The sequence below is a fragment of the Nicotiana attenuata genome, unplaced genomic scaffold (genome assembly GCF_001879085.1).
Source record: "Nicotiana attenuata strain UT unplaced genomic scaffold, NIATTr2, whole genome shotgun sequence".
NCBI lineage: Eukaryota > Viridiplantae > Streptophyta > Magnoliopsida > Solanales > Solanaceae > Nicotiana > Nicotiana attenuata.
Window position 1 is genome coordinate 14,453 of NW_017675223.1, and position 26,482 is coordinate 40,934.

General features: G+C 37.2%; 1 protein-coding gene across 1 annotated transcript; it reads left to right on the forward strand.

Annotated features, from left to right (window-relative positions):
* The first annotated feature begins 21,477 nt into the window (after positions 1 to 21,477).
* On the forward strand, positions 21,478 to 25,920 carry LOC109219821. The gene is made up of 7 exons (XM_019384292.1): positions 21,478 to 21,828; positions 22,165 to 22,215; positions 22,853 to 22,975; positions 24,029 to 24,134; positions 24,273 to 24,314; positions 24,674 to 24,730; positions 25,170 to 25,920. The coding sequence occupies exons 1-7, from the start codon at positions 21,701 to 21,703 to the stop codon at positions 25,680 to 25,682; spliced, it is 1,020 nt and encodes a 339-aa protein (XP_019239837.1). The 5' UTR covers positions 21,478 to 21,700; the 3' UTR covers positions 25,683 to 25,920.
* The last annotated feature ends 562 nt before the right edge of the window (positions 25,921 to 26,482 follow it).

The window sequence follows — 26,482 nt, forward strand, 5'->3', positions numbered from 1 at the left end:
TATCAAGATTAAAAAATCACACATTGTTATATATTATAGTAAAGGATATAAATAGATAATGATATTAAATAAAGAAGAAAGGTAATGAAGGCCACATGAAAACGTGAGATGTTATATATTAGGCAACGTAATAGCAATAATTTAAAAATATTTAATATTAGAAATAGAAGAGAAAGATGATTTGAACTTGAGATTAGATTAAAACTATGATAAAAACGATCAAACTATGGATAGGACCACAAAATTAAAGTTTTACTACATAAATAAAAATAAAAATTGGATAACAAATTAAAATTTGAAGAATACAAAATAAATATCTCATGTAGGTAATTTAGTAACGAAAATAAAAGTTAAATTTGTATCTTGAAACTAAAAGAGAAAGAAAATTTAATTGCCATGTGATATAAAAATAATTATAAGAAAATTTAAAATATAAATAATTTAATACTTATGTATTAATATTTTAGATTAATTCAAAGTTATAAATTAAAATAAAATGTGATACTACATATTTTTATTATATTATCAAATATTAATATAACAAACTAATTAAAATATAGGTGTAAGAATATATAAAGAGGAAAATAGAGATAGTGTGAGAATATTTATACTTTGAATTAATTCAAGGATAAGTATTAAATAATTAAATAATACTCAAAATTATTATTGATAGATGTAAATGATGAAAGAGCTCTGAGTAAGAGGATAAAAGTATAAAAATATATTAAATTTAGGAATTAAAAATTTATATTTATATATGATTATCAAAAGGGTAATAAGTAAGATATTAAGTCAATTAGTAAGGTAACAAAAGATTACATTAAAATATAACAATAGTAAGTAATGAATAATGTAGCAACTATAAGCAAAGATTAAACAGAGATTTTTTTTCTTTTTTGGTGAAAATTTAGAAGGATAAGACTTATTCGACTTTGAGATAAAACATAAAGTGGTAGTAAGACTTTTATTAAAACATTATGTTCAAATAAGACATATTACAACATGACATGTTTAGTATTCTTTAATTTTGATCATAGAATAAAATGCAAGTACTAAAATCAAGGGGTTGGGTTGTTACTGATATAAAAAAGAACCGCCAAATATACCACCGAACAAAAATAACCAAATAGATGTGGAAGAAACAACAACACATTCCTACAAGGAAATGTTACTCGAAAAGCAAGCAGTAAGCCAAACAGAATACTACGATGAGGATCCCTCTCCAATTATCAAAGATGATAAAGGAAAAAGTATTGAAGACTCAATTTCCCTTTCACAAGAAGACAAGAAACGCCTATACCAATCATGGCGTTTCTTAGTAATCATAAAGGTCTTTGGTCGTAGAATGCCTCACCATTTCCTTCGATCTAAACTAATTGACCTATGGAAACCATCCTAACAGTTAAACTTGATTGACTTAGGATGGGACTTCTTCATTGTCAAATTTGGTCTAGAGGAAAATATGGCTAAGGCACTACACTTAGGGCAATGGTTCGTCTCTGGGAATTTCCTATCAGTGCGCAAATGGGAACCAAAATTCGTCCCACAAGAAGCTACACTATCTTCCACAACCATCTGGATTCGCCTACCCCAACTACCAACAAAATTCTATGATAAAGGAATACTAGAAAAAGTTGGTAGAAAACTTGGCAAACTACTTAAAATTGACTCATGCATATCTTCCACTTGAGAGGAAGGTATGCACGCATTTGTATTCAAGTCCCGCTTGAAACCCTAGTGGAAACATCAGTCATCATAGGTGATCACAAGCAATCAACGAGGTGAAGGTACATTATGTACAACGTGTGGAAGAATTGGTCACACGACAAAAAATTGCAAATTCAAAATATTACCACCACTATCACAAGAAGCCCCTGAAAGTTCGGAAATACACACCAAAGAGGATGAGGATGATGGACGGAAGACAATAACCTTCCCTAGACGAAAGAAACCCAGCTAACAACATATGAAGGGAAGGAATAACAAAACAGGGAACAAAAGCGATCAACATCATGCACAAAAAACACAAAAGATCCAGGTAAAGATGTTCGATGCAAACTCTAGTAAGTTTCTGAAAACCAAAACTTTTCAGTATAATTCAAAATCCAGTAAAATGCAATCCAAGAATTACAATAGGCCCAATGGCCCTATGAAGTATGAATAAACACACTCCCAACCCCCACTCCCCAGCAGCCCAATCCACAAGGGCCCAGCCTAAGCACAGTGCCAAACGAAAAGCGGGGACAACGCCTGATGGAACTGATACCGAAAAATCAGCTGGGCTCGCAAATGATGCATATTAGGAGGCCCATATCATTAGCCCAACCTCAGACCTATACTCAACTAGTGATGCAGTCTTGGGCCACCACACCTCTAACCAATCACCCAATGGAGTCCATATCTAATTGGATCCAACAAGCCTAAATAATTATCCCTGCCCAAGTACCTGTATGCCCCCTATTCCCCTCCTAGCGGAATACTCTAATGGGGAAAAATCACCACACTCCATGGACACTCAAGTGCCTCACCTGAGATATTAGCCAATCTGAGGTGACATGACACCTTCCGTCCATTCTAACAGACCATATTAATTCCAAATCCAAGTCACCAAATGCGATAATCGACTTTTCCACTGATCAAGATTTGACACCAAACAACACCATTATGAACCGGCTCGTTAACATAACCCCCATCCTTACCCAAAGAGGTAAAACAAAAAACACAAAAATAGAAAAAACCCAATAGCCACCCACCATTATGACATCCCTTCCACTGTCGCCGGACCATTCTCCGGCATCATGGATGGAAGTGGCACTTCAAGGCCAAAGCCTAGCCTACAATGTCACCTTGAAAAACCAACAGGTCACCCTGATTGTTCAAAACCCTGTGTATCTGGCGAGGGTAACGATGGAGGCCCTAAATAGGGCCTTGGCAGCCTTTGGCCCAAGCCTTTAGTAGGCGATGCCACTCAATGGCAACATGCAACCCAATCTAGACCCACCGATTATAAACACCTTCATCTACCAAGCTTTCCAATCAATCCCCTTCTTCCCAGACCCAGTAGCGAAGGACCCAGCAACGTCTCCAGTGTTTGTGACTATCGAGCCCCGATCCCATCAAACTCCATCATCTTCTGTCCCAGTAGAGAAGAACCAATCGCAGCCTCTAGGAAACATTACATGGGAGATCAACAAAGCCCTAGAGCTTCTGAAAAGTAAAAACCCTCTAGAAGTGCAAGGAACAGCCCACGACCCTCTACGCACATACTCTCTCCTACTAGACTCAGTCAGAGCATCCGAGTTTCGTGTGGAGAGCAGCGAGGTTCTTGTGCTCCTGTATACCAAGTCCCTGACCAAATGTGGTCTGAGCCTGGTCTCTCACCACAGTCAAGGTGTGACCAAACCACCCCTCAATCTGACTCCAGTACTGAGCATAAAGAGAAGGAACCAAAAGAAATCAGTGACGTCTCCCCAAGGGATGGAGAAGGCTCACAAAAACCAGTCCCACAACTGCCAACCACCCCTGATGAATTACATCATATGGAATGTTAGGGGTGGATACAACTAACAAGCGCAAAACACAACACGAAATTGATGCTCGCTAGCCAAAGATAGTATAGTTATGATTATCGTCTCCATAAGGATTGGATTTACACAATTTTCAAGTAATTTCTGATTTACTGCTATTCAGGATGATCAAAACTTGATTTGTGATGATTATGAACTACGTGTAACTACTAAAATAAAGAAATTGACGATTGACTTCAACAAACCAGAAATTAGCAAAGTCGATTTCTTATCAATGTGAGGAGAAAAGGTTTTGACGTGATAGGTCCAAGGTTTTGATTTTGGATATAATAATGTTATATTTCACTCTTGGGGTTCTATCGGTTCTCAGGAATCAATAGGTGATCAGCGTATGCTTCCGATTTAGACTCCTCTCTCGATTAAATCTAAATATTTCAAATAAACTTATGTGAAGTGCGGTGAAACTTGCAAGAATCTATTGGTAAGAATAGTCTAAGAGAAACTTCTCTCGAATATTTCTCAATCTTAATTTAAGAGGTAGATCAAAAATCTCTTTTGATTACTTTAAAGAAGTACCAAAATAAATGAAGGTATGCGTTTCAATAATATTCAATATTATGCTCATCTTCTGATTCAACAAGATAATGAATAAAATCACAACTAGAATTAAAGCTCTTCCAATAAATTCAAGCAATTAAGCAGTAATCAAATCCATAAATAACAATCAAGTCACTAATTCACGTCAAACCCTAAGGTAAACTACTCCATAATTATGGAGGAAGTCATCAAAAAAGACTTAAAGAATAAGAAAGCATCAATCAAATGTTACAACCTAAACTCCCGTATTGAATTGATGGAAAGATGATGAAATCCTGAGTCTTATAGCCTCCAATGCTCTCCCAGCAGCTTCCAAGGTCAAAATTCCCTTCAAAAATGTATTTTTGGTGTATTTATACTATGTAGGAGTGGGCCCAGGAGAAATTAGCTTTTCCTAGCCGAAACAGGACAAATACTCTGAGAAATTTACACAGGCGCGTCGCGCCTCGCGCCGCCCTACGCGGGGCGCTTGTGGAGAAATTTAAAGAGCGGGTTCTGATGGGCAGCAACAGAAATATACTGCCGCACCGCCCCATGCGGTGTAACGCGATCCCGATTTATTCCCTTGGGCTTTTACTCAGACTTCAAAGCTCCAACGTGTTCAATTTAGCTCCTGAATATCTCTTTAACTCGAAATCACTTCCTACAAGGCATAAAACACATAATAAGCGCAATACACTAACATTTAAGCTCGAACACAAGTAAAATGCAGTAGTTTAAGTGCAAACTATGACTAAAATACGTGATTCTATCCTACAATCTACACCCCACACTTAAACCATTGCTCGTCCTCGAGCAATCAAACTGCACTTCACATAGAGACGACCTTCTTATCAGACAACTTCCCTAACGCATCATGCCAAGAATATTTAAAATAGACTAAGCACCCTATCATAACATCCTTACTTCAAGGCTCGACTCAAAAGCACCACGCGTGTTTCATAACATGCTCACCTACTCTAACACAGAGGTCAAAGTATTCACCTTACCTTTGCAAATCATGTGCCCTCACGCAAATATTAGAGGGTAGTTCCACACACAATAAAATTCAAGAATAATTTGGAATTAAAGATAGAAAGAATTCACTCACTCTCAGAATTAAGATTCATATGCCACAGAAAATGTACCATTGGCTTTCCCGTAGTGTAATACTCTACTAATTGATCTCATTCAGTCAAAGTTCAAGTAAGACTTAATTTGGTTGTAATGTAGGCTGCTGGAACGGTATAGATTTGGACATAGTGACTACACCACCCTGAGCACTTTAATACATGTATATTAACAATTCAAACCCCATACTTATGTTGAACCAAACCCCAACCTTCATTCATAATAGTATCAAGCTCCCATTATCTTTAAGTACAAATAAAATGATAACTACCACTAGCATGGAATCCATTTTTTTTTCTTTTCTATCATTTTCAATCAAACTCTTTTTTTTCTTCCAATTCTCTACCAGTGGCTCTCACAATTTTTCAAATAGTGCACTCTTCTCCTTTTTCTACACTTCCACTCAAAACACAACCATACGTCACTTAGCTTTTACAAGCTCATACAATTCAAGTGCTCACGAGAGGTAAAAAGGTTCAAATAGATAGACAATTCAAACAAAGTGGTCAAGCTTGTAGTGTGGTTGCCAAAGAAATAGGATTACAGGCTCAACAGGGCTAACTAAGATACATCACAATTAGGTGGTTAACTATATCACTTCCTAGACTGCAGAAGACTACTATTTTGCTTTGTAAACACACGGGGCAAGTTTTAGACATCAACTGACATGCATAGAATATCACAGAACCTCACACACACATATTGACACATAACTCACTTAGGATCGGATCTATCCCGACTCTCTAGTCAAAGCAGTTAAGCAAAATTACAATCATACAATTTAAGGTACTTATTTAAGAGTCAAAAGCTGAGCCTAGGCATCACAAATAAAGCACTCACTGCTCTCAAGGCACAACAAACTCAAGGAAAGTCATCTTCATTTAACACCTAGCACAAGACTTCACTACTCCTACTAAAAGAAAAACTAACTATACACGCTTCAAGCAAAACCCTTATAAAAGATCCACGGCACAAAGAAAACCCAAGGGGAAATTGTTACACCGCCTAAGAAAATAACACAAATAAACGGCTAAAGTTTTTTTTCTCTTCGACTTTAATCCCTCAAGAAGACAGCCGAGGAAATCCATCGTCGGGAAAAGTCAACTTTTTTTTCAATCAAAAGAGACGATTAAAAACACATCTACATATATACATTCCCCACCCCACACTTTAAATTGTGGCATGTCCCCATGACACACAAATAAAAAGTAAGAGGTAAAGGAAACTTCCCTGATTCATCTAGTCGGGGTCTAAATTGAAGTCGGGATCTCCTTTGCATGCCCGACCCAGTGCACACATCCATGCTGAGAGCTTCTTTTCCGCCTTCTGTGGGTACACCCCACACTTATCAGCTTCACTCATTGCGATTTGCTCTTTCATGGCCCCCTTTCTGATTCCATTTTCAAGATCAGCCTTTCATCCCCCACTCTGAGCCTGAGCTGCCTTTCCTGAATATCTAGAATTTCTCTTCCCGTAGCCAAGAAAGGTCTTCTTAAAATTAGAGGGACCTCCCTATTTTCCTCCATATTCACCACAATGAAGTCCACAGGGAACATAAATTTGTCTACCCGAACCAGCACATCTTCCACTATTCCTTCAGGTATGATTGTGGTCTGATCCGCCAGCTGCAAGGACACAGGTATCGACCTGATCTCTCCAATCTCTCCCTCTAATTTCCCGAAAATAGAAAAGGCATAAGATTAATGGAAGTACCTGAATCACATAGTTTTGTTTTAATTAGTACTTCCTAAAGAGCAAGGAATAGTAAAACTCCCTGGATATCCACATTTTTAGGGAGATTATTTTGCAAGATGGCACTACAATGCTCTGTCAGCTTGACAACCGATGTCTCTTCCACTTTCTGCTTCTTGGACAATATCTCTTTCATGAATTTAGCATAAGTTGGCATATTTGAAAGCACCTCTGTTAAAGGTATATTCACATGCACCTGCTTGAGCACTTCTAAAAAGCACCCGAATTTTTACCCAACTTTTCTCTTCTTTGTTTCTGGGGGAAAGGTAGAGCAGGCATGTATTTTCTCTCTTCATTCTCATTAATTTTTGCATTATCATCTCTCTCTTTTTTCTGAGCTCTACTCTTACCCTTCTTTTTCAGATCCTCATCTACTATCACTTCTCCTTCTTGAATGTTGTTATTTTTCTGCTGGCCCACAATCTCCACCTGTCTCTCAATCAGCTCATCCCTTTTGCTTTGCTATGGGATCCTCCAACTTGTGCCCACTCCTCAAAGATATTGCATGTATTGTCTCTTTTGGATTTCTTTCAGTATCAGCAGGGAGCGTTCTTGGAACCCTCTCAGACAATAGAGTAGCTAGTTGCCCAACCTATCTTTCCAGGTTTCGAAAAGTTGTGCCCAATTCTTTGATAGCTGCACCATGTTCTCGTATAGCTGAGCTATGAGTTTCAATCCTCTCATCTGTCTTGATAATAAGCCTTCATCAGATCTTCCATGCTAGACTGATTTGACTGTAGAGGCTGATATTGCTGCCTCTGCTGATTTTGAAAGCCTGGAGCTCTATGTCCTTGGGATCTAGAGTTATTTTGCTGCCATGAGTTCAGGCTACCACTTGGTGAATTCCAAGAAAAGCCTGGGTAGCTCTGTCCCATAGGATTGATATGTTATCACTCTGGTAGTTGCCTCTATTAAAGCTTCCCACAACATTTACCACATCATCTGCAGTTATGGCCTGAGACTCATGCATTGGATGACCCATTCCACAGAAATCACAGATCGGTGATGGTTGGCTCTGGACCTTGGCTAAGGTCAACTTTCTTATCTCTTTTGCCATGGCGTCTAGTTGGGCTTGCACTGGTCTGTTAGAATCTACTTGATGAACCCCAACTAATATTCTTCTATCCTTGCTCTCAGCCGGTCACTGGTTAGCATCTTCAGATACCTCATCAAGTATTGCCACGATCTCCTTAGGAGTCTTCTTCATTAAAGGACCTCCAACTGTTGTGTTCAGAGTTCGTCGTAAGGGAGGTGTCAGTCCATCCCAAAATTCTTGGAGTTGCATCCACAATCAATCCCATTATGCTGATACTTCCTCACTATTTCCTTGAGTCTTTCCCAAGCCTCGAAAACTGTTTCGATGTCTGTCTGATAGAAGTTGTGAATTTCTCTTCTGAACTTCACTGTTTTTGCAGCTGAGAAGTATTTGTCAAGAAACTTTCTAGTCATATCTTCCCATGTCCTGATTGACCCCGTTTGCAAGAAGCCTGTGCTTCACGTCATCCTTCAGTGAAAAGGGGAATGCCCTTAAGTAGACTGCATCTTTCGGCACTCCGTTGTACTAGAAGGTGTTCATGATTTCCTCAAAATCCATTAAGTGAGTGTTAGGATCTTCGTTCACCTTCCCTCTGAAGACACAATTGTTCTGGATAGTTTGAAGCAAGCCTTGCTTCAACTCGAAATTATTCGCTGCTACTGGTGTCTGGTGGAGGTCTGATACTGGACAATCCCTAATTGTAGACTAGTTTGGCATAATCACCCAATGCTCTATAGGCCTGGGTACAACATTCTCGAACTAGTCTTCAATTAAGGGTCGATTTAAATTGAATCTTCGACCTCCATCATCGTCGACGGTCTCATTAACAACTCTACGGGCTGCCTCAGCTGCTATCCTTGCAACTTTTTCTCTCTGTTGTGCTGCCTCTCTTGTAGCTATCTCTGCCTCATCTTCACCATTTTAAGCTATGTGTTCTGGGGTTGAAGCTTGCGCCAAAAAAATTTCGATGAGTTTTTTCTCTTTCCTTAACTGTCGAAGACTCTTTTCCACCTCTAGATTGTATGGAATAAATTCCTTTGAAGATGATCGATTCATACACCAGAGAAGTCAATCTGTTTCCTTCAAACGGAAGAGGAAACCCGTGGAGAACAAAAAAATAAAAAAAAATCTTGAATTAGCACCAAAAACTAATTTGAACACTACTAATTGCCAATCCCCGGCAATAACGCCGAAATTTGGCGAGCGCAAAACACAACACAAAATTAATATTCGTAAGTCAAAGATAGTATATTTATGATTATTGTCTCCACAAGGATTGGATTTAAACAATGTTCAAGTAATTCCTGGTTTACTGGTATTCAGGATGATCAAAACTTGATTTGTAATGATTATGAACTACGTTTAACTACTAAAATAACACAATTGATGATTGACTTCCACAAACCATAAATTAGCAAAGTCGATTTCTTATCAATGTGAGGAATAAGGATTTTGATGTGATAGGTGCAAGGTTTTGATTCTGGATATGATACTGTTATATTTCACTCTTGTGGTTCTATCGATTCTCATGAATTCAATATGTGATTAGCTTATGCTTCCGATTCAGACTCATCTCTCGATTAAATCTAAATCTTTCAAATAAACTAATGTGAATTGCGAGAAACTTGCAAGAATCTATTGTTAAGAATGGTCTAAGAGAAACTTCTCTCGAATATTTCTCAAGCTTAATTTAAGAGGTATATCACAAAAATCTTTCGATTACTTTAAAGAAGTACCAAAATAAATTAAGGCGTGTGTTGCAACAATATTCAATGTTATGCTCTTCTTCTGATTAAACAAGATAATGAATAAAATCACAACTAGAATTAAAGCTCTTCCAATAAATTCAAGAAATTAAACAATTATCAAATCCATAAACAATAACCAAGTCACCAAATCACGTCAAACCCTAAGGCAAACTACTCCATAGTTATGGAGGAAGTCATCAAAAATAGAGTTAAAGAATAAATAAGCATCAATCTAATGTTACAATCCGAACTCCCGTATTAAATTGATGGAAAGATGATGAAATCCTGAGTCTTGTAGCCTCCAATGCTCTCCCAAAAGCTTCCAAGGTCAAAAGTCCCTTCAAAAATATCTTTTTGGTGTATTTATACTATGTAGGAGTGGGACCAGGTGAAATTACCTTTTCCTAGCCGAAACAGGACAAATACTCTGAGAAATTTACACCGGCGCGCCGCCCCATGCGGGGCACTTGTGGAGAAGTTTAGAGAGCAGCATCTGACGGGTAAAAACAGAAATATACTACCGCGCCGCCCCATGCGACGCGGCAGTGCAAGTTTTCTAGAGTGTTTCGTTTTTGTCGATTTTTGATATCCAGACTTGGCTCCCGACCCCCGAACGCGATCTTGGTTTAATCCATTGGGCTTTTACTCAGACTTTGAAGCTTCGACGTGTTCAATTTAGCTCCTGAAAATCTCTTTAACTCGAAATCACTTCCTACAAGGCATAAAACACATAATAAACGCAATACACTAACATTTTAGCTCAAACACAAGTAAAATACAGTAATTGAAGTGCAAACTATGACTGAAACACGTGATTCTAGCCTACCATCAACAACGTGGAGTTCAGGAGACACTGCCTTGACATGGTGCTGCTCTACAAACCAGCAATGCTGGTTCTGTTAGAAAAAGATGGCTGACCATAAGAAACTGACTAAGGAACTGCATTTTGACATGTTGATCTGGTCTCCGACGGTGGGGTTGTCAGGTGGGATTGTTGTGATGTGGAAAGAGGATTGCGTCAAAGGTGAAGAAATATCTACTATCCCTCTGGGCATCTATGCCATGGTGAAGGTACTCCCATCCCATACTCCATGGTTATTTTCAGTCATTTATGCTAGCACCAAATTAGCTGATAGGAAATTGTTATGGGATAGTCTAGTTACTATCTCTAAAAGCAATACTGAGAACTGGTTTGTAGGTGGAGGCTTCAATAAAGTTTTAAAAGCTAGGGATAAGTTTGGGGGTAACCCTATTAACTTAACGCAACAAACTCTTTTAGAATTGCCTCAATGAATGAAGGCTAGTTGACTTAGGATGCAAAGGCAGTAAGTACACTTGGACAAACAAAAGATGAAAAATAGGAGTAGTCTAATCTTAGAAAGGATAGATAGATGCTTTTCTAATGACTGCTGAATTTCTCAGTACCTTGAGGCTAGTGTGAACCATCTTCCTAGGACCCATTCAGACCACTGCCCTGTACAAATTATGCTAAAAAGGGATACTATCAATAACTCTAATGAACCCTTCGGGTTTGAGTGGACTAGCCACCCTCCTTTCCTAGCATCATCAATTAGGCCTTCTCCCCTAACTCCCCTACAATCCAATCAACAAACACCTTCGAAATCCTAGTGACTCAGTGGAACAGACATACCTTTGGTAATATCTTTCACAAAAAGAGAAAGATCCAGGCCAGAATTGCTGGAATCCAATATTTTAAAAGGAGGGGGCGTGAGGCGAGGAGGTTTATCTCTGACGAGGCGACGCATAAGCCCTGAGACATGGCGCGTAAGTCCCACGGATCTTTAAATTTTACTAATTTTAAGAATTTTAAGATAATATAAAATAAAAATAATTATAAAAATTATATTAAAATCACAAAATTATAACAAATAATTTATTTAAAATATTCATAAATTATAATTCAACTATGAATAATACAAAAAGTATGACATATATCATAATATACAAGTTAGCTGCAACGTCGTTACAACAAACATCAAAAGTAATGTATTCGATGCGAAATCTTATATGTATCTCTTAAGGAGTAATGAATCTTGAAATAACTTCGATATCATAATTTGATATTTTTTTAAATACTCCTTTTATTTAATATGCTTTCTATTTGAAAGAGAATTTATATAAAAGTATAATTCACAATTTAAATATGATTCTTTAGCATCATGTATTTTTAAGTTTCGACAAGTTAATAAAGTGACACCTAATTCACCATACTATATCATGATAACTAATTATTTGTAAATAGTTACTAGCTAATACTGAGCTATTAAATTAATAAGTATTATATTTCGTAAACATGAAAAATAATATTTAGGAAGATAATTATAAAAAAATTATGGACTAATATAATAAAGACATAACAAAAGTTAATAAATAAATACTTTTAAATGAAAGATTTATTTAAAATTTACTGTCATAGCAATCTTAGTGGATAACGTGCAATAATTTTTATTTTAAATATCACATAAAATGCTCTCAACTTAATGATTTACGATTAAGAAAAAAGTAATTTTGAATAGTTAACAATTTATTAAGAAAACTTTAGGATCTACAAGGTTAGTTACACACAGTTACATAAAGTTCTATTAGGCGAGCCCAGTACGCTGGGCGTTGGGCGTGTCCGAGGCGTAAGCCCCGACGGCCGAGAGTAAGTCTCACGGAACTAAGCCCCACACATAAGCCCAGGGGCGTTTTACGAGTGCCCCGCCCCAGGGCGAGTCCCAATTCTCCTTTTAAAACAGAGCTGGAATCCAACAATCTGCAATTACCGGTTTAGCAGATTTCTGATGAATTTGGAAAGTAGCTTGACTAGAGAACTTGACTCCATCCTCAAGAATGAGTAAGACTTCTGGAAACTCAAGTCAAGGGTCAGTTGGCTAACTGAAGGTGATGCCAACACTAGGTTTTTCCACACCTCTACCCTCAATAGGAGAAGAAGGAACATGATTTTGTCCCTCAAATTGGATAGTGGGAACTGGCTCTATGACCAATGGGACATTTCGACCTCTATAATGCACTTCTTCAAGAGCCTTTACACTTGCTCCCATACTCAAGCACCCATTTTCACTACTAGCTATTTGGACATGACCCATACTCTCTCAAACTGTCAAAGAGATAGCTTGGATAGGCCCCTAGAGGATAGAGAAATCAAAATGGCTATCTTCTCCTTTAAACCTTTTAAGGCTCCTGGCCCTGATGAGCTTTACCCATTCTTTTACCAAATGCATTGTGGATAATTTAGTAGTTGACTTCTGCAAGTCATGTTTTGACACACACTCCATGGATGAGACCATGAACCAACCTCTTCTTTGTCTCATCCCCAAGTGTCCCCCAGCCACTGTGCCCAAAAACTTCAGACCAATAGGGATTTGTAATACCATCTACAAGACTATCTCTAAGACCATTGTCAATAGAATCAAGCCCCTTCTCACATGATTCTCAAAATTGACTTAGAGAAAGCCTTTGACAGGCCGGAGTGGTCCTTCATTAGAGACACACTACAAGCCTTTAACTTCCCACCTGAGCTAACTAAGTTAATCATATCCTGTATTAGCTCATCAAACATCTCCATCCTAGTTAATGGTGGAAAAACTAACACCTTCAAGCCTTCTAAGGGAATCAGGCAAGGGGACTCAATCTCTCCTTACCTGTTCGTTATGTGCCTGGAGAGGCTCTCCAAGTTAATTGATAAAAGTTGTTCAGGATAAGCAATGGCTTCCTATCAGTATCAATAGGTCTGGCCCAGAGATTTCTCATCTCTTCTTTGCTAATGACCTTACATTGTTTGCAAAGGTAAACATTAGGAACTGCAACACAATTTACTCTATCTGCAGTCATTCAATGAGGCTTCTAGGAAAAAAATGAATCATACCAAGTCCAGGGTTCTTTTGTCCTCTAACATAAAGCTTGACACAATGGAGAACCTCACAAATACCTTTTCAATCTAAGCTACTACATCCTTTGACAAGTATCTTGGGTTCCCAATGTTCCACAAGAGACCCTCCAATAGTTACTTCTAGTTCATACTAGACAATATACAATTCAAGCTAGCTGGCTGGAAAATAAATTTGCCTAAATATGACTGGAAGAATCATTCTAGCCAAAGCCTCCCTCAGTATTATCCCAAGCCATGTTATGCAATACATTAGATTGCCCACCAAGACTACTAACCAAATTGATATAATTCGAAGGATTTTTTATCTAGAGTACCACTCCAAACAAGAAAAAATACACCTGGTTAGCTAGGACAAAATCACTAGGCAGAAGTCTCATGGTGGGATGGGTTTGCAGAAAGCTGAGTACAAGAATAAAGCCTCCCATGCTGGTATGTCCTAGAGGATTTACCATAACACTTCCAGTTTATGGGCTAGAGTCCTTATCTCTAAGCATTGTAACTGGAACCATACCCCTGAAGAAGCCCAGATCACCAATCCAACAATGTATTCTCAAAAGGCTGGGATACATCTAACAAGGTTAGTAGATCGGTTGTCTACAAAGGGAAGATGGTGAGCTTCTTCAATGATGCCTGGATCCCAAACCACCCAGCCATTAGTGATATGATTGAGGGTCCACTAACCCCAAATGACACGGCTACCAAAGTGGACACTATCTACAGTTCACGAAACTGGGATACCTCATCCATCTCCATAGATATCCTTGAGAATATTACTAACTTAATCAAATCAACCTTCATCCCTACTAACTCTGCCACAGAAGACAGGCTAACTCGGGGGCTGACTCTAAACGGGGTTTTTATCACCGAAACAACCTATACTTTCCTTAGCAACAATAATAAGACTCTGTTGAATGAGGAATAAGGTAACTTCAGTTGGATTTGGAGGTTAAAAGTCGCTAACGGAATAAACAACTTCATCTGGCTGCTTGCATATGACATGCTACCCACTGGAGCTTTCCTGCACAAAATTGGAGTTAATTGCAACCTTGAATGCCATTTTTGCTCAACAATGCCTGAAACCAGTGACCACATCTTCTTTGAATGCCCCAATGCAACCCAATTCTGGCATGAACTAATATCTAAGGGAACTACTGAAAGCCAGTAGTTGAATCCTATCTTCTCAACACAGTTTGACCAATCACTTGTAATAAGCTAAAGAAGCTTTCCTTTAACAATGTTATCCCCTGGGAAACATCCTTCCCTTCTGCTTCTGGCACATCTGGCTAGCTAGAAACCATAATCTTTTCAATAATAAGAAAGATAACATCTCGGCTAACAACACCATTGCTAAATCAACTAAGTACTATACTTTGGCACAAAAAGGTGTGACCAGAAGCCCTCCATACTAGAGTTAAATGGGAGCCCCCCATGAGGGGGCAATATAAACTCACCACGGATGGGGCAGCTAAGGGCAACCCAGGCATTGGAGGAATTGGTGGGGTATTTCGAAATCATGATGGGATTGGGTTATGGGGTATATGGAGAACATACCACACACCACTAATACTATGGAATAATTAAAAACACTGTTACAGGGCCTCCATATTGCTGAACAAAATGGATGGGTTCCTTTAGAAATAGCTACAGATTCAGCTGAGGTAATAAAAATACTACTCACAGGCAATATAACTTATGATCCTATAATTTGTGAATGCAGGTTATTGATCCAAAGGATGGATAGGGTGGTGGTGAGACACAGTTACAGGGAGCAGAATAGAGTGGCTGATGCACTGGCAAAGGAGGCAGCAAATTCTAATTTTTTGGGAAGAACTACCATGCTAGCAGGTCCTTCGATGTTTGCAAATGATGTATTTTAGGCAGACATCCCAGGAACTGAAGTAGTTAGAAAATTTTTGGCATGTAATATTGATACAATTGAACAAAGTATGGCTGTTTTAATGGAATTGCAGTACCCCCAGTTAACCAGTACTCTAAAATGTAGCTTCTAGCTATATATATAAATTTTCCCTTTGACCAAAAAAAAAAGAAACAGTTTCATGTCCTGATTCTTAACTACAACAACAACCCAGTAAAATCCCACCAATGGGGTCTGAGGAGGGTAGAACCTTACCTTTACCCCGGAGGGGATAGAGAGGTTGTTTCCAGGAGACCCTCGGCTCAGAGACAATAGATCTGTGACAACAAAGCCTGAAAAATAATATCAGCAACGTGAGAGACAACAAATAAACGAAAAAGCAGTAACACAAATATTATGCAAAAGTGTGAAAAACAACATAAATCGCCAGCAGGGCTAGACAAAACACTAACATTCTCGTCGGTACAAAGAGGGAAACTGGGACAAAACACTAACTGATATCTAATAATTATATGTAATTTTATCTGGAAGGTTTAAATTTTAATGTAATTTGCATATAATCCAAATAAATCAAATCATAATTTGATATTTGTTTGCACATCGCACGGGTACTAATACTAGTTCCCTTAAAGAATATCTCAAAAAATAGAGATCATCTCAGCAATTCCATAAGCTCTCGGAATATGCACAAAGAGATCAAATATACGATCTCTGAAATTCCATAAAATTCTTGAAATATTCATTAAGAGATCAAAAACATGTCAAATTTGTCTTGCTCAAAGTTCTAGCAACATTCAAGATCCAAATGGGGGTGCTGCTACATGCTTCTTGATAATCAAATACATCAAGGAGATGCATATCATCCTACGTTCTAGGAATACGCCGCTAAGGCCCTCGAATTACGGATAACAATTCAGAGGGAAGAATCAAGGGATAAACAGAGTTGTAACCCGCAATGTTTATCAATAAAATCATTTCTTCTTTATGGTTGTTTGTGACTGCAGTTTTATTTTTCTGCACAAATTTATTGCAAACAAATTGGCACACCCAGGGGCACTAGTTCTGCCCTTCATCTCTTCCTCTTGCAAATCGAAAATTACAAGTTTCAAAATTATCTGTTGTGATTATTATCAAGTACTTCAAGTCTCATATTCAAGTTTCGACAAGCCTACACCCCGACAAACCTTGAAGTAGGGGGCGTTTGTAGACATCAAAATTTTAACAGATTAGCCTAAATCCTAAATTCAAGATACTACAAGACGACTATTGAAATTCTAGGAGTCTATTAGGGTTGCTTGGAGGCTACTCTACCAAAACCCTAACTTGCATGCTACTCTACCCTAACACTAGGTCACTCCTATAAAAATGGTTACATATTCCCTTGTACTTTCTAAATATGTCTTGCTCAAAGTTTTAGCAACATTCAAGATCCAAATGGAGTGCAGCTACATGCTTAATGATCATCAAATACATCAAGGGGATGCATATCATGTCTCCTACGTTCGAGAAATACGCCGTTAAGGCCCTCGAATTACGGATAATAAACATGAGGGAAGAATCAAGGGATAAACAGAGTTGTAACCTTCAATATTTATCAATAAACTAAAATCCTTTTTTTATTATTTGTTTGTGATTGCAGTTTTATTTTTCTGTATAAATTTGTTACAAACATTATTATTAATCTTTCAATATTTTGCCTAAAAAGCTTTTAAACTCGCCAATAAAATACCAAAGACATTTCAAGATAATATTTGTATAAAATTAAAAAATGCTTTACTCATATAAATACACGCAAAATCTTTTTTGTTTTCTCGTTTAGGTTTAGGGTATGCTTAACAGCAAAGAAAGCTCGCTCGATTTGGAAAATCAGTGCCCAAATAAGAGTAAGTATTTCTTTAATTACGGCCGTACAGTGATACAATTATTATAGTATTAATCAATGAAATGTATAACAGTTTTAAATCCAATCCCTCAGAGTTCTCACCAGTTTTTGCTTTTGACCGGTAAAGATTCCCCTGGATGTCCTTCACGCCATTTTAATTATTTTCTCGATTTCCTAACTTGTCTTTCTTTAAAAGATTGAACATTTAACTTTATCTTATATTAATATTAAACATTTTATGGCGGTTGTTCACTTATTTGCACGCACATCAATTAATTTCGTGAATAGACGTTGTTGTTCACAAGTTAGGATATACTAGCAGGGGTGTACAAAGGAAACCGACAAACCGCACCAACCCGATAATTCGAGAAAAAAAATCCGACTATGATTTGGTTTGATTTGGTTTGGTGTTGGAAAAAAAACCCCGACCATAATTGGTTTGGTTTGGTTTTAACTAAAGAAAATCAAACTGAAACCAAGCCAACCCGACATTACATATACGGAAATTTTAGATATATTTAATATATAAATATACTTATTGTGATGTAATTTATAAATATTCTTTTCATAATTTTATCTTTTAAGGTATTATTTCAAGGTTGGACTTAGAACTTTTGAATGTTCCAATAAGTTTTATAGCCTTTAATATTAGTAACTTAAATAACGCTAACAAAAGCCCAAACCAAAATCAAATCAATATTAATGCTAACAAAAGACATTCAATTCAATACTACGAACGACAATGTATTGAATATCTATTTTTTTTTTTGTAATAATTAAGATAAAAATGCATAACCTATTTTTAATTTTTCTTTAGCGTTTAATCATGTAATTTCTCCCTTATTAGTCTACTTATTTTAGCATGACTAAGTACTTTTTGAATATATTTATTTTTACTATGGCTTTTTAATTAACAATATTTATATTACATAATGTTATTGTCTTTATTGTTGAATTATTTAGAATAATGCCATGACATATCTCATATTTTGTATTATTTTCTTGAAAAATACCTTATATAGTTGTATCTTACTAGGATTAAAGAAATTTTTTGAGCACAAGTTATATGTTGTCCTGCGTAGATTTTACCGGAAAAAAGAACCCGAAAAAACCCGAGAAAAACCGAGATTGAAAAACCCGAGTTTTATTGGTTTGGTTTGGTTTTTAGATTTAATAACCCGACACACTTGGTTTGGTTTGGTAATTACAAAATCCGAACCAACCCGGCCTATGTATACCCCTATATACTAGTATAGATAACAAGCTAGCATTGGTATTGAAAACAACGCCAAATTCAGTATAATTTGATAAGTGGAGTTTAAAAAAAGTAGCGTGTGTGCAAATCTTAATCCTAAACTGTGAAGGTAAAGAGGCTATGTTTGATATATTCTCGACATCATTGATATTGGATAAACATATTTATTAAAGTTATAGCAAGTGAACTCAAATCAAGGAATGTGAAAGGATAAATATGATTCCTTCATCTAATTTTCCTTCATCTCTAACTTGATGTTTTAGATTCGTACTCTAAGAATAGAGTAATTCTTGGTAAAAATCACTTCCCCATTAAATCGGCCTTGGACGGTGCAAATCTAAATTAATAGTAGGTTCCGAATATCCAATGAAAAAAGGGGGACTACTTGGTCATAACGCATTGATGTACCAAAGAGGATTAGACAAAAATGACAGTACGATGCACAAGGTATTCCGCATTTACGCAGGGGACGGAGAAGGACCGCATCTCAAGAAGGGAGGGGGAGGAGGGAGGGGATGATGTAGATAGTCTACCATAATGCAAATATTAATGATTGTTTGCATTGGACAAGATTGACAAGAAAGGATAATAAAAGCCCTACCATTATTTTTCCAATTGTAATATTAACGTCCAGAGAGTCGAGGCTATGAAATTACCAAATTCAGGAAGTATTGAAGACCACATAAAATTTAAGGGAATCTAAACAACAGTTGCCAAGTTTAGGGGTTCCGAACATATATGCCTTCATTTTTTCCAAAGGAAAGGAGGTTCACTAATGTTTAAGTGATTTTTTATAGTAAATCTTTGGAGTGGGTGGAAGCACAATTACATTTCCTTTTTGTTATTTGGCCTTTTGACTTTTGAGTTACACATCCTTGCACAAAACATAGTCATGTGCTCAACCCCAATCCCCAACTTTTCTCCTTCCCCCGAAACCAAAGTTTGGCATCTTCTCGAGTTTGAGGGTATGAAAAAATTCTTGGTAGGGAGCGCTTCCCCCCGAATGGGGCTCTACGCGGCGCAAATTCGGATATAGTCGGGCTCCAATACAAGTAGCGAACACCGGATGGGAAACCAAAAAAAAAAAGTTTGGCATCTTTGAACTTCTAGTATATACAATTTATAGTACCAAAATTCTGTCACTCTTTTTGGGGTTACTACTAATCATGATATAAATATAATAATAACAATAACGTACCCAGTGTAATATCACTAGTAGGGTTTGAGATGGATAATGTTTACGTAAATTTTACCTTTACCTTGTGAAAGTAAAGAGCTATTTCCGGTGGACTCTCGATTCAAAGAAAGCATAATCACAATAATTTTGAGAAAGAAATATGATTGTAGAGAAGCCATAAAACTGTAGTATAAATATATACTTACTATAATATGAAAATTTATTGTATGCTAGTAACTCCATCTATCTTATTTTATGCAACAACTTTCTTTTTTGAATTTGCGCCAAAAGGAATCATACCTTTCTCTTTTTGAAACTACTTGATTTTAGAATCACTCACTAACTTTAATGACTTGTTGAGAATCTCATGGTGACTTTTAAAAAAAAAAATATGTGAAACTCTCACCAAAATATACTAATTTAGAATGATACTCCCTCCGCCTCGATTTATTGTAAATTGTTTCAGAGTATGAGAGCCAAACTGATTAATATTTTGTGTGAACTCGAATATAGAATTTTTAATATTTTTAAAATAAATTTATATATTTAGAAACTATATAAAATATGCTATAAGTCGCAATATAAATAATTTAATATATATATGCAAAAATATGATCAAAGAAAATTTAATTTATTTGACTCTCTAAATAATAATAAGTTCATATAAAATCAAACGAATGGAGTAGTAACTTTTTTTACATATGGCATATATTTAACTTATTAGTATGTCATAAGTGTATTGTTTACTTCGTTTCACAATAAGTGATCAATTTGCTTTTTTATTTTGGTCCAAAATAAGTGTCCATTTATTAAGAAAAAATTCAATTTGTTTTTTCAAAATTACCCTTATATACGTATCTCTAAAAAAGTCATTTACTCCTCACATTTGAAAAGAGAAGTAAGTGCTTCTATAACTATGGTGCAATATTTAATGAAGGGTAGTTTAGTCGCACTAACTATTTCCGTTTAGAATTTAGTATTTCCTTAATGGGTGTGTCCAAAGTAGAGGTGTTTATCGGGCGGGCTGGGACGGGTTGAACAAAAAAAAACCAGCCCTTCCGTTATCGGACCGGGTTGGTTAGCGGGCTGGGATAACGGGCTGGTAGCGGGTAGGGAATTTTCGGGTTATTGTGGGCCCGTTCGGATTCGGGCGGGCCGGGCTAGTGTAATTTTCTTTTGTTTTTTTTAATTAAATTTTGACCGTTGGCAACGGTCCAAATAATAAAAAAAAAAAAAAATTTGTAATGGTAACCGGGCTGATAACGGGCTGCAGCCTGTTAACAACCCGTTAACGGGTTAACGGGCTTAGCGGCTACGATGCACCGTTATCCAAAATATATTCGTCCAAAACCCGCCCCCCGACCAACCCGTCCCAGCCCGCACATTTAGCTATAGTAACGGGCTGAACCGGATTGAAACGGGTCAGCCCGGCCCGATTAACACCTATAGTCCAAAGTAAATTGGTCACATATTATGGACCGGAGGGAATAAATATTGGAAAAAGAAATTTTCTTGCTTGCGCACTTCACTGTTGGCTGTCCCCACAGTATCTCGTTTTTCCTGGTATAAATGTATAATGTACAAAAAGCAAACAACCCCCAAAACATCCTTTCCCACACGCACGCTCACACACACACACACAGTGATTTCTCCTCGTTCTTTGTCAAAGGTAAAAGCTAGTGACAGCTGACTGAGAGTGTGGAACATAAAAAAGGACAGTCTTGTGTTTATCAAACCATTCTCAACAAGGTAAAAAACAGCTGGTTCTTGAATCTTGGCCCTTGATATTTCACAAGTGGAGAGAAAGAACGAGAAAGAGAGAAAGAGATGGTGGGCTCAGGAGAAAGTAGAAGAAAAGAAGCAGTAGGGATGATGGCATTACATGAGGCTCTTAGAAATGTCTGTCTTAACTCAGACTGGACTTACTCTGTCTTCTGGACCATTCGTCCTCGCCCGTATGTCTTGTCTTTCTCCACTAATCCACTACTTATTAGTAGGCGGAGTTAGATTTTCAAGTTTATGGTTCCGGGTTAATCGTGTTTGATGTTACTGGTTCTAAATTAATAAATTTTTAAGATAAATACCCGGCACTCTAGCTCCGCGCCTCTGCTTATTAGTACCTATGTTGCTTCGACTCCCCGAAAATATTATCGGACGTGTGTCGGTTTCTCCAAACATAATGCATTTTTAGAGGATCCGATACGGGTGCAGTAGCATTTTGAAGAGCTCCGCAATATAGCTTATTACTACTGTTTATTCTTGCTTCATTATCTACTTACTTTTTAATGCAGGAGAGTTCGAGGTGGTAATGGTTGCAAAGTTGGAGATGACAATGGTAGCTTGTGAGTATATATACATATTCAGCAATTCACTATATATCTTGCTTGACCCCATAAAGAGGAAATAGATGAAGATAAAACAAAGTGGAGTTAAAAACTTATATTTTTTTTTCATTAGATGAGTAGTAGAAAAGAAAACGAATTGGGAATATATTTTAGTCATATTAATGCGTTTATTTTTAGGCGTTATGCTTTTTAAGAGTCTTTTAACCTTATTAGAGATTCTTATGCCATTAGAAAATATCAAATATGAAGAAACTTTTTATTTTTATTTTGTATGGTGTTGGTCTGAGATGAATTTATATGGGAAACAAGGTCAATGCGGATTAGTATATGGCCAACCACAACTTATTTGGAGTATATCAGCCTTTACTAAAATTGCATTTCCTGCTGTAAAGTCGGCTCGTTCATTATTTGTATGTATCAAACCATAATGGATAGTGAATTTAATCTCTATCGAATTTGAATATCAGAATAACGGGGTATAGTCATGATTTAATAGATAAGGTCATTCACTTTGCTGTTTCTTGAGTTTATTGAAAATGATGTGCTTATGACTAATGGTTTGTGTGGTTTTTTCATATTTTTTTAGTTTGTTTTATCTCTTTGAATGGTTTGTGATTTGTTATGCTTTGTGTAGGATGTTGATGTGGGAAGATGGTTTCTGTAGAGGATCAGATTGCTTGGACCAAATAGAAGGAGAGGATCTTGTGAGAAAAGCCTTCAGCAAAATGTCCATTCAGTTATATAATTATGGAGAAGGGTGGGTACTTGGTAGGTAGTAGTATTATTGAATTTGAACTCTCTATTCTCTCACTTCCATGTCTAAAAATTGGAGGGATATGATAGGATGAATGAGATTTCTTCACTCCTGAGCCGAGGTGTTGGACTCGATCCCTAAGAAAGGAGAAACCCTGGTTGGGAGCGCTTCACTCTTATATGTGCTTTTGAAGTGCGAAATCGGGTTCGATCCCCGAGAAGGGAGAAATCCCTTATTCGGAGTGCTTCCCTCTTAAATGTGTTTTATGCGGTGCAAAACTGAATTAGTCAGGCTCCTAAAGTCTCGAGTTCAATCCTTGACAAAAGAGAAATCCCTTATTGGGAGCGCTTCCCTCTTAAATGTGCTTTTATGCAATGTGAAAATGAATTAGTCAAGGCTCCTGAAGTCTCAGGTTCGATCCCTGAGAAGGGAGAAATTTCTGGTTGGGAGCACTTCCCTCCTATGTTGCGCGGACTCTCCAAAATATAGCCGCACCCGTGTCAGATCCTTCAAAAATGCACTATTTTTGGAGGATCCGACGCGTATCCGGCCACATTTTCGGAGAGTCCGAGCAACATAGCTTCCCTCTTTAATGTGCTTTATGCAGTGCGAAACTGAATTAGTCAGGCTCCTGACTTGGGTTCGATCTCTGAGAAAGGAGAAACCCTGGTTGGGAGCACTTCCCTCTTAAATGTGCTTTATACCGTGCAAAACTAAATTAGTACGGCGCCTGACATCTCGGGTTTGATCCTTGAGAAGGGAAAAATCTCTGGTTGGGAATGCTTCCTTCTTAAATGTGCTTTATACAATGCGAAACTGAATTAGTCCGGCTCCTGACTTCTTGGGTTCGATTCCCTAGAAGCGACAAACACCTGGTTGGGAACGCTTCCCTCTTGAATGTGCTTTATGCCGTGCAAAACTGAATTAGTCAAGCTAGTGAGTTTCAGATACCAGATAGTTATAAAAAAAAAAAATCCGGTAATAATTGAACTAGTAAAGCAGGACAAGAATTTTGGCACTAATTAATTATTCTAATTGGTCCATTTTGCTCTGCAGGTTGATGGGAAAAGTTGCATCTGATAAATGTCATAAATGGGTTTTCAAGGAGCCTACAGAAAACGAATCAAATGTATCCAACTACTGGCAAAGTTCATTTGATGCGGTATATATATATATTCATGTATAAAGAACTTGAAAAACAGAAATTTCATGCTATTAAATTTTGGTTAAAATAGTATAGAAAAGTTGTTCTCCATTTGCCAATTATTGGTCTATAATAAATAATTTGCTAATTTTGCAGCTTCCTACTGAGTGGACTGATCAGTTCGAGTCAGGTATTCAGGTCAGAATCAAACAATTTTTTCATCTGTTTCCTGTATTGCCCTGTTTGTCTTTATATTTGAATTATTACTACACATACTTAGCTTTCCGTCTCATTTGGATTGAGACGGACCGAAACGAAGCGACATAGACAGTAAGAATTCATATAGCTAATCCTTAACTTTTTTGCGATTGAGGCGTAAATTCTATGTTGTACAGACTCTTTATAATGCTGTCGTACTCTTGTCGGATTCTTAAATAGTGTACTACTTTTGAAGGATCCAACACGCACCCGATAATATTTTTGAAAAATTCGAGCAACATAAGGTGTAATTAATGTTATTATATACTTACACCTAACTCATTTGCTACTTTGCTCAGACTATTGCTGTAATTCAAGCTGGACATGGCCTTCTTCAACTAGGTTCTTGCAAGATTGTAAGTCTCCGTTTTCTTACTGCTTTAAATATGCCGCTTTCTTGTATCTCAACACCAAGAAGGGGAGTCTTGGCGTAACTGGTAAAGTTGCTATCATGTGATCAAGAGGTCACAGGTCGAGCCGTGAAAATAGCATCTTGCAAAAATGCAGGGTAAGACTGCGTATAATAGACCCTTATGGTCCGGCCTTTTCCCGAACCCCGCGAATAGCAGGAGCTTAGTGCACCAGGCTGCCCTTTTATATAAAGGGAGCAAACATGAACGGTGAGGATTCATTTGACCGATCTAACTTGCTTGGGACTGAGGCATGCTTGTTATTGTATCTTCGCTTCTTTCTGAAATTATTTGATCTTTAAAATCTTGGAAAGTAAATAAAATTGCACATAAAGGTAAATCACAATCTGTTTATTTCTATACTCACATATTTCATCCTTTACAGATAGCAGAAGATCTCCATTTCGTGTTGAGAATGAGGCACACATTTGAGTCTCTAGGCTACCAATCCGGCTATTATTTGTCGCAGCTCTTTTCTTCAACGCGAATCACTTCAACTTCGTCCACATTTCCTCTGAAGCAACAGATCAATATGCCTATACGTCCTCCTCCCGTTTTCAACTGGGGATCAAGGCCAATTCCTTCAGCAACTTCGCTTCACGCCTATCCTAACTTCCAAAATTCCGCTATGATTGGAGGAATTCCACATTCGTCTGAAGCTCAGACGATGGAAAATCATCACGAGAACGATGACATCAAATGGCCTAATGGATTGACTATTTTCAGCGCGCTCACTGGTCAAAGTGATGATTCCAGGCTTCTTTTTAATCCTGATAGCTTAAGCAGCAAATCAGAGCATAATCAGCACGCGATGAATCATGATGAGAAGACCTCGAATCCCACTTCAGATTCTTCAAATCAGAACGAGTTCTTGAGCCTAGAGAGCCATTTCGGATAGTATTTACAACAACAATAACTCAGTAAAATCCCACAAATAGGGTCTGGGACGGTAGTGTGTACGCAGACGATGAAGAAGTTGTTGGGGAAGTTTTAGTTCTGTTTTTCTGTTTGTAGGTCTGTGCTTTGTTTTTAGTACTCTTGATTAATAGTTTGGTGTTTTTTATCCCTTTAACATTTTGCATAATTGCTTGTAGTGTTTTTAGTTCATCTTAGAAAAAGAAGAAAAAAATTGTTTCTACTCTCATTGCATCATGAGTTTGATGTGAAGATATGTAAGTATGATACTAACTTTTTAAATTCCAAGCATGCCATAATATTTATATGGTTATAAAAACTTATTATTAAAAGTAAAATGAGAAGTTTAAGTTAAATAATAGTTAAATTAAAAAGCTGTCTTTTTTTAAACCAATTAAAATGAAATGATGCTACATAAACTGGAACTGAAGGAACAATACAAGTTTTCGATAAAGCAATATTGATCTAGTTGTGCTTGTAGCTTCAGCTGACCGAGGACATAACCCTTGATAGGAAGGTATGGAGGTCGATGATTAGTGTATTAGAGTTGGTACTCTAGAGTGTTCATAACAGTAGTATTGGCACGCAGTCTCGCTTTCTGTTGATAATAGGTTTTTATGACTAACCGTTGTTTTCTTTCACTGTTGATCACCTTACTATCTTGCTGTTTTTATTCTGCTTTTATATGGCTTCTTGGTATTGTCTCTTCTTGTCTATATTTTCATTAATGTGGTGCTTATGCTTTCCTGAGCCAAGGGTCTATTGGAAACAACCTCTCTATTC

Coding starts and splice junctions, on each gene's coding strand:
- LOC109219821 (XM_019384292.1), top strand. CDS start 21,701: ATGGTGGGCTCAGGAGAAAGTAGAAGAAAAGAAGCAGTAGGGATGATG. Junction 24,135..24,272: donor GGCAAAGTTCATTTGATGCG/GTATATATATAT, acceptor CTAATTTTGCAG/CTTCCTACTGAGTGGACTGA. Junction 24,731..25,169: donor AACTAGGTTCTTGCAAGATT/GTAAGTCTCCGT, acceptor CATCCTTTACAG/ATAGCAGAAGATCTCCATTT.